The 9,935-nt window shown below is 39.5% G+C and overlaps 1 protein-coding gene across 1 annotated transcript; it reads left to right on the top strand.

Annotated features, from left to right (window-relative positions):
- The first annotated feature begins 5,808 nt into the window (after positions 1-5,808).
- On the top strand, positions 5,809-8,247 carry LOC134215056 (uncharacterized). The gene has a single exon (XM_062694312.1). It carries the CDS (start codon positions 5,853-5,855, stop codon positions 7,026-7,028), a length of 1,176 nt encoding a protein of 391 aa, XP_062550296.1. The 5' UTR covers positions 5,809-5,852; the 3' UTR covers positions 7,029-8,247.
- Positions 8,248-9,935: the final 1,688 nt, after the last annotated feature.

The raw sequence follows: 9,935 nt of genomic DNA on the forward strand, positions 1-9,935 counted from the left end.
GCTGATGCGTTAAGATCAAACAGATGAATTGATTTCATCAACTGAAAAGTAGGTGTGTTTAGACCCTATCTCATATCGCATAGTGGCAGTTCAATAATTATCGAATATCCTTGCTTGCAGAGCAGGATTACTTTTGATAGATTCATGTTTGGATGTTTTTGCTGTGTGGATTGTACGACAATTCCCCGAAAACCAATTCCCCGAATGCAATTTCCCCGAATGAAATTTCCCCGAATGTAACAATTCCCCGAATGCAATTTCCCTGAATGTAACAATTCCCCGAATGTAACATTTCCCCGAATGGAACAATTCCCCGAAAATAAAATACCTCTTGTAAACACATCTTCGCAATCGACTGTATGCGTCCGAAAAAAGCAGTGTTCAAAGATACATTCAAGAGTGAGATTATCAGCTGAATAGCCTTTGGTAGTATTTGTAGTTCTTGATCCTCCAAGATGTGTTGTTGAATTATAAAGATATCAGAGTACAGTGTTTTCTAAAGAGGCAATGGTGGATGTAAATCCTTGTAAACAAAAATAATGCGTTTGCCCGGAAAGAGGCAATGGTGAATGTGATTCCTTCTTTAAAAAGCATGCATCTGCTCGGAATATAGTGCAATGGTAAATGTGTCCCTTCTTCAGTGGATGTTTCACCAGATATTGAATGTTATTCGTTCTTTAATAACATGTATCTGCCCTGAATATGATAATGAGGGATGTGATGCATTCTTTTAAAGAAGGCATTTTTACAAAGTAAGCAAATGGTAGATGCTTCAAAAATAGGCGTTAGCTCGAACTAATGCAAAGATTTTTTTTTATTATTCTTTATTACCGAAACTTTCAGCCCGAGGCTGGCTCGTCTCGAAATACAAACATGAATGAATTGAGAATGAGAATAAGAACTAATCTGATCTCTTATTTTAATGCAGGCGAATTTGGCCAGCATAAGGAAAAAAATAAGATCCCTTATTACGCAATATGTATTGAATGTATTATATTTAACCGAAAAACGTTTTCCCGAATTCATTTTCTCAATATAGCATTAGGCGGTCTGTAACTTTCGCAGTGTGATTTTCGATGGATTCTACCTTTTTCAGAATGATCTTAGGAAGAATGCCGTTTTTATAATGTTATATTAAACGAATTAGCATTTTCTCAGATAAGTGTGGTGTAATGTAACAGCAGTTTTGAAACATATAATTGCTTCATTTCAATCATTTATTATACCTGGCAAACGTGCTACTTGCTTAGTAAATGAGTTATCCCCCCATTTTTTGCTTTATTGCTGACAGAATTTCTGTCTCCAAAGGCCTTAATTTGAAGAAGGCATTATCTCCTCCATACACCGGACAGACGCGATCAGTTAAAGAAGGCGTTGCCTCATTCTTTCACTTTATTCCAGACAAACGAGTTTATTTAAAGAAGGGGCTGTCTATCTTCTTTGCCTTATACCGGGCAAATGTGTTCATTTGAGGAAGACATTATCACTTTCTTTCCCCTGATACCGGGCGATGCTATCATCTAAAGAAGGAATTATCTCCTACCGTCGTCTTATACCGGACAGACGCGTTCATTTTAAGAAGACATTCCCTTGGCTTTAAACCGGGCATATGCGTTCATCATACCGAGCAAACTTATTAATTTGAAGAAAGCATTATCTCCTCACTTCGTCTTATACAGATCAAATGCGTTTATTTGAAGAAAGCATTGCCTTCTTTCAGCGCATTGTCTTCATCTTCAATGGCTTTACATTCTATCTGAAACATGGGCAGTTTTTCAACTTAGTGTTCTATTATAATTGCCACAGTTATCGAAAGCTTTCCGGTACCTGCCAGTTGCATGAATATCTTGTGTAGCAAGTACAATAGTTACACTGTGCACAAGGCGCCGAAAATGCTTCCCACCCTGAAGCATCTTAGGCTGCACCGAGAATCGAACTCCCAAGCTCCGGATCGGCAATCATACCCATCGCCTTGTGCCGCACTAAAAAAAGAAGGGAGATGCATTCGGGGAATTGTTACATTCGGGGAAATGTTACATTCGGGGAATTGTTACATTCGGGGAATTGTTATTCGGGGAAATTGCATTCGGGGAAATTGCATTCGGGGAATTGTTATTCGGGGAATTGTCGTACAATCTGCTGTGTGGCACCAGCCTTTTTAACACCGGGTGTTTTTTAGTATGCGAACTGGTCTTCTTCTTCTTCTTCTTCTTGTTGGCATTACATCCCCACACACTGGGACAGAGCCGCATCGCAGCTTAGTGTTCGTTAAGCATTTCCACAGTTATTAACTGCGAGGTTTCTAAGCCTGGTTACCATTTTTGCATTCGTATATCATGAGGCTAACACGATGATACTTTTATGCCCAGGGAAGTCGAGACAATTTCCAATCCGAAAATTGTCTAGACCGGCACCAGGAATCGAACCCAGCCACCCTCAGCATGGTCTTGCTTTGTAGCCACGCGTCTTACCGCACAGCTAAGGAGGGCCCCATGCGAACTGGTAGTTTTAAGTTTAATTCGGTAAATGAGGCGGTCATTAATGTGTGTTTTTATTCGGATTCTGATCAACTTATTTCTCAAAGGACCTTAGCCGACCATGTAAAAATTCAGCATTTTACGTGTGGCAATGGCCGCCACACGTCAGCTCACTTTGTGGTGGGATGCATTCGATTTGACGTTTGGCTTGTGTTATCGCTGTGATCAACTTCATCATGAATATTTGACACATTCTTCGGACAGTTCCACCGGAGCAACAATTTTCCAAACTAAATTTTAGACATCCATGTGTTTCCCATATTTTCCAATACCTAAACCATCAAATAAAGTATTTGTTATGATAATAGTTTAGCTTAAAATAAGTTATACAATTAGTATAACACGTCGGTTAATAAATAAATAAATAAATAAATAAAAAAAGCGATATATCTCCTGTTACAGCTAATAAATCATCGAACGGAGGCTTCAATGACTAGTGCTTGTTTCACGGGGTTGCGCTCATGTTGATCATTTTAAGCTCTATCTGGTAAAAGAGTGAATGTCGCAAGAGAGAATTCTCTTCGTCGACTTCCCCTCTTTTAAATAAAAATGACATTGTTTCGTATTAAAAATTGGCCAGATCGGACTAAGGGCTCAAAAGTTATTGCCAAAATACAATTTATTTTATACCAAAAACGGGCGCGTAAAAATTTCCCACTCATTTTTCAGACACTTCTCCTTAATTTGCTCGCAATAAGTTGCATTCGCCTTTTTATACTAAAAGCGCGTAGAAAATACTCACTCGAAAGAAACGAGAAATCACATCACTGATGGATTAAACTGGGTTTTCGTTTTGGAATCTCATGCGAGTACTACCAGAAGAAGGTATTTAACTGAAATACAGTCGCCTCTCCATATCTTACTTTTGAAGAGATAATCGAGATAGGGAGAGATCGAGGAATGGAAGGGAAATTGAAATGGGTACTGGAGCGAAGAAAGCTCGTTGCTATGAAAAAAGACAACATAACAAATATAATTTCTTGTTAATCATGTGTTTGTTATTGTCCCAAACTGGTCTAGTAGCCCAGAAATCTGAAAATATCGACATAGGCGGGGTGAAACCTGATCAAAGTATGCCCAAAACTCATCGAGATAAAGATATCGTGATAGGGAGGTTATCGAGATGTAAAAAGCAAAAATGTGTATGGCTTGAAAGGACCGAGAAAACCATCGACATAAGGAGAGATATCAAGATATAGAATATCGTGATGTAGATAGTCGACTGTAATATAAAGCGACAATTGTGGTCGGTATCTTATCGGTATTTTATGTACCACAAAAGTCTTATGGATTTTTTCGTTCGTTTCATCATAACAATCATTCGACAAATGCAGTCTAAACTAAGAAAGTTTTTACTCGACTTATATTTATACAATAATTTGAGTCGAAGAAATTAATATCTATGATTTATTCGCTCTGGCTGCAAAACGAAAAGATTTCTTTAGTGGCAAAACAATTTGTGCTGGATTAGAAATTGGTTTATTTTATCGATTGTAATAGTTTAAAATTTCGAATTCCCATGCAGATCTTCTACAGTTTTTATACAGTACTCTACAGAGCATGACAGCTTAATAAGTCTTGACAGAAACCAACATATAACTTACGAGCTGGTTTTATGTTAGTTCCATTTTAAATATTTGAAGAGGAATACAAGAGCATTATAAAACCTAGGAGCTGAGGTTTTATATTGGAAGTTAAAATACGGTTCGCTTGTAGTCTTGTGGATCTAATAAAATTACAACTGTATAAAACCCCAAAAAAAAGTCGAGTTCGGTGGTCTAGTGGCTACCGCTTCTGCCTTATAAGCAGGAGGTCGTGGGCTCAATTCCAGGCTCGTCCCTTTCCTACTTTGTATTTCGATCTTAGTTCTTTCCGTGTTTCACGTTCTACCAAAACGATTCCTATATTGTTATAACCTTCCACACAATTCCAAAACCTCCCGTGGCATCTATGAGAGGTCGTAGAGTTCGCTGCATCTTTCTTAAGTAGGTGTCCAACAAACCATCCTTCCCCTTCCTCAGCATTCGCAAGGACGTGACCAGGACAGATCTCGACTATTGGAGAGTGCATTACTTCCATCTGAAAGATATTGATTAGTCCCAAATCAAATGCGAAATGCTCAATGCTAATGCTAATGCTAACTGTATATAACCAAAAAAAAACATAAACTTTTGGGCATGCCATTATTAAACCTTTATAAAACTAGCATTAGTCTTAGAAGCATTGCAATTGATCCTTGGATTATTTTCACCTCTATGAAAAAAAAAAGGATTTAATGAAAATGCATCGATTTGGTGACTTTGATATTGAATTTACTTTCCGTCTAGCACACTTTCCGCATAACTTTAAAAATATCGACTACTGAAAAACTTGCTATCACTGGCAGCCACAACTAAGTAGCAAACATAACGACACAACTCCAACTCAGCAACGAGCAGATCCTGCAAAAGGAACTCCCCACTTATTCTATCTCTGCTATTCTCAGTATCGAACTCAATGACGAGGATAAATCAGAGAGTGTCTGAGAGAGCGTCACGAGGGGGGAGAATAGCGCTGAGCAAGCACAAACTCGGGTCTAGAATATGTTCACTTGATGAGCAAAAGAACCTTCCGTCTCCAATCCATCTTGGACCGGGGGTCCTGGACCACGCAAGGGGAAGCGGTGAAATATATCGCCCTAAAATATATCATATTGAAAGCTTTTCTATTGCTTTTTCATGTATTCGTGCATATGTGTGGTGCTCATGCTGTTGCTGCTGTTTCAGTCGCTCGCACTGGATCTCGCTCTCCTACCACCCAGCGCAACGAGCATGATGCTTCTGCTTCTGCTTTCTGATGAAGGAACAATATTTTCCTACCCTTATGCTTTGGGTCCCTATGTTTATGTACATTATAATTGCCGGTCGGTCTGGTTCTCGTTCAGCTTCCATCCCTTCGCGCTTCCAAGTGTGTGTGCACCCCGAAACGATCTGTTCGTGATTTTTCTCTTCCCTCCCGTTTTGGACGGGAAAACCACGTGGTACCGTGGGCAGGAGGGTGGACGGCAGCTTTGAACCTGCTCGTTGTTCGCAGTAGGGTATAGATGCGAGCGCTGGCTGGCAATCAAAAACAGTTTAGCAGCAGATTTCGAGGAAACAAGTGGCTTCTGGCGTAGTTCTGTTTCCTCCCTTCCACGAGCAGGTTGGACTTATTGGTGCAAAGTGTCCCACAAGAAGGACTTTGACTAAATCGTGAGTGGAATATATTTGAATCTGTTTGCTCTGGTGTTGGAGTAGTGCACGTCGGAGATTGAGAAGGATTTGGCTCAAGTGGACGATGACGATGGACATTAGACAGTCTCGGTTGAATGTGAAAATTAACGGACATTGTGTGACAAGTACTTGCGATAGTGACGTGAGTGGAATTGAAATGGCTCAGACCAAGTTGGATAATTTCAGAACCGGCAAAAACCCTGGGAAAAGGTCTTTCGATGTGGCGTTTCTGATGATGCCGGATGAAAAGTTGAAAACTAAGCAAGTGAAGAAAGTGCATTCTCCGACGATTGATGTGGAAAGTGATTCGACCCAGTCCACCAGGTCTGAAGATTTGTCAGTGAAAAATGGGTTCAGTCCGATTCGTCCGGTTGAGGAAAGGAATTTCAACTTGGATTTGCTCAGCCGACCACGACCGCAGGAAGGCAGTCCACATTCCATGCATGAGCTGAGCAATGATCGGCTAGCATACATGCTACCGAATGCTAGGTTTTATGAAAATCCAAGCCTGATGGCAATCCGCGAGAAGGCTGCTGGTAATTTCCTCGATTCGGATCTCCCACGGAGTGCTTTTTCTAAAGTAACCAGCATCACAGTGTCAGATTCTCCCATACCTCCGCTAAGTCCCGATCAGCATAGCTGTCCGTCAACTAGCCCACCCATTTCTATTAGCCCTGGTGCACCGGGTAACTTTCGGTACGACTACCCATTCATGAATGGGAGCCCACAATCACCGCCGGAGCTAACTCCATCGCCACCATCCAAAACGAAGCCACAGATGATGTTTCGACCACCCATCCAAGATCCAGAACTTCCTCAGGCATACTTCCCGTCGCCTCCGTTCATGCCGTTCGGCCCAGGAGCACCACCAGGACTGCTCCCCGAAGTGGACGGAATTATCCGCAATCCGGCAGCGGCGGCAATCCTCTCGACACTGCTGCCGACGGCGATGGGAGCGTTTTCCCTGTCGGCACAAAACACCTGCGCCAAGTGTAACATCAGTTTCCGAATGACGAGCGACCTGGTGTACCATATGCGGTCGCACCACAAGAACGACCACCAACAGGATCCGCAGCGGAGGAAACGCGAAGAGAAGCTCAAGTGTCCGGTGTGCAACGAGAGCTTCCGGGAGCGGCACCATCTGACGAGGCACATGACGGCCCACCAGGACAAGGCCGGCGATCTGCTGGACCCGAAGAAGCGGAGCGCTGAGCAGCGGGCCGCCGCAGGCCGATCATAGTGGAAGCGGGGTAGGATGTGTTAAGATATTTAGTAAGTAGCGATGTTCTGTAGGTTATTGGGAGTTGAGGGTTCGGCTATGGGCGGATGATTCTAAGTGGGAAAGTTGATTACTGTGATGAATGTGTTTGTATGAAAATCAGAAGACAATTTCATGATAGAAGGTAGTTAATATTTCCATTTGATATACGTGAATATTGAGTTTTTTGTTTGTGCACTATAGATTCGTCCATCTTCTTCTTCTTCTTCTTATTGGCATTACATCCGCACACTGGGACAGAGCCGCCTCGCAGATTAGTGTTCATTAACAAATGTTATTTTAATGACGTATCTACTTGAAACTGTGCTATTTTTCAAAAACAAATTTTCTTATCAAACTAATATGTTTGGTAAAATTAAGGCTTACAATCGTTCAACCAATCATTTCCGAGGGAAGGGATTGGACGGATAACGATTTAACATGATTACAATGTCATTGAGCATATCGTAGTAGGAGAACTGTTCCGTTTCCCATCTCACTGAACTTATATTCATCTCATCGCAAAACAGAGAAATACAACTTCAATCTTGTCGCTGGTTTTACAATCATGAAAAAATCACAAAAATGAAAAAAAAAATCAAATTTCTTTTCTTTGCTTTGTTTTTGATAGGATAGAAATGGGAGCTATGAGATGAAGTGCCAAACCGTTCCCCTACATATTGAGTGCTTTTGGAGCATGGAAATGAGAACACATGTCAAAAACTTTTCAGTTTGTATTTCAAATAAAAAAATCTTGAGAAGGGAATATGTTTGACTTATTCACGATACGAATCAATAACCATAGATGATCCTGATGAGTCGGCGTCGAGATGGTGAAATGCATCTGAATTTAATTTCAGAAGTGGCCAACGATTTCAGAAAAAAATTGAATGTCATCAAACATAAACCAGACAAAAAGGATAAATTGATCAAACAGTTTTTGAAGCATAGCGGAAACTGATTATTACCAAATTTACAGTCCATTTTCCACATGGCCAATGTTCTATATATCTAGATATACCAATCCTTTCTTGATATTTTCAATACGATAACCTCTCCATCTCCATAGCTGACATGTCTATTTTGGCCAATTTTTGCCCAGGATTTTCTCTTGTTTTGAGATATTCATAGCCGACAGCTAACGATAACAATCACTCCAAAAACAACATGTGAAATTTGTTATCAACGTTTTCCAACTTTATACGAGTTACTACCTCTGAAATGATTGTCCCCTATTGTCCCTATCTAGGTTCCTATCTAGTCCAGGAAATGCATATAAGATCGAATAAGCGTTACTTCAATGACGGTCCTTGAAATGTATTTTTTCGTTTTCATCACAATAACCTGAATTCGATAAACAACAACAAAATATATCAAAATCTGCTCTACATGGTTTACTTTGTTCATTTATATTAGAACAAAATTAAATTAAACTTCGTTTTTCTTACATTCAGGATATCTATGTTTAGGACCGAAATTAAAATTGAACGAAGTTTGATGAATTATTATACATCGTACTATCATAATCCTAAATGTCCACGAGTATAACTTTCATAGGGCATTCTATGTAGATATCAATGATTAGGAATGGATCCTCTAAACTCATTATGATGTCGTCAAATTACACGGTTTAATGAAACATGCTGTTTATAATTGAAAGTTGAGTGCCTGGGATCTAGACTTCCTGATAATGATGTTTCCGCAAGAAACAAAGTAAAAAATCGGTAGTTGATGACAATCACCCTGAAGATATGTCAAAGCATTACCATTCAAAATTATTCTCAGTTATTGCTTGAAACAATGTGCAAAATATTACCTAAGATAAAATTCTAATGTCCATTTAGAATTCGTTGTGACAGAACCGATCTGCATGCTATGCAGTAATTTTTAGAATAGATATTTCATGATTGATCAACATAATCAAATATTCAGTTTTTGTTTTCAATTATCGACAAAATATAAGTGGCGAAAAAAAAACGGGATAGTAAAAACATCCTACACAGCTCGATGCAAATCCTTTAACCGGAATGTGTTTCGAAATGTTTATAAAACTTATAAAATGTTATGGCCCTAATCTAAAAAGTTTTATAAACGTTGAACTAGTGTCGATTAATATTCAGATTATTGCTCGCAGAAAGATTTGATAAAAAAAGCTTGTTTTATTGAAACTGTATCTAATTTACTCTTATATCAGCATTATTGATACCCCTCGTCATGGCCCCAGCGATAATAGTTAGGGATCCTACATTCAGAGATATGCGAAAGCGGCCATTTTGAGCCAATCGATCATTTTGAACTGTCAAAATCTGATTCAAATGGACATGGTTATAGTTGCAGATTGAGAGGTATTGCTATTGTAACGAAAAATATTTTACAAAAAGTTTGGTCGAAAAAACAATTTGTTTTATTTTAGCAAGTAGAAGTAGTCTAGTTTAAGCACTGTGTTTTGTTCATTTGTTTTGCATTTTTATTTGAGTAACTAGTCGACCCGGCAGACGTTGTCCTGCATAGTAGGCGAAAATGTGCGTTTTGAACTGCCCTTGTGAAATATCCATACGAATCTTAATTTTAGTTTTTCACGATTTACCTAACCTTACCCTTGACTTTCGCATGAGGAAATATTATATAAACCCGTCGGAAACGATAACGAACATATCTGCTGAAGGAATGAAGAAAATCCATCCAGCCGTTTTCGAGTTATGCGGATACGAACACAGACCATTTCATTTTTATATATATAGATAATGAACTGTTTGAGGATAGACAACATAATCGAAAAGTCATTAAATGCAAAGTCATGTTCAAACTCCAATCTTTTTGCTGCGGCAAGTGCTGGGAGCATTTGTTTACGAAAGTAACAGCGTTGCCGAATCATCTGGAAAAGTATTC

The sequence above is a fragment of the Armigeres subalbatus genome, chromosome 2, assembly GCF_024139115.2.
Source record: "Armigeres subalbatus isolate Guangzhou_Male chromosome 2, GZ_Asu_2, whole genome shotgun sequence".
NCBI lineage: Eukaryota > Metazoa > Arthropoda > Insecta > Diptera > Culicidae > Armigeres > Armigeres subalbatus.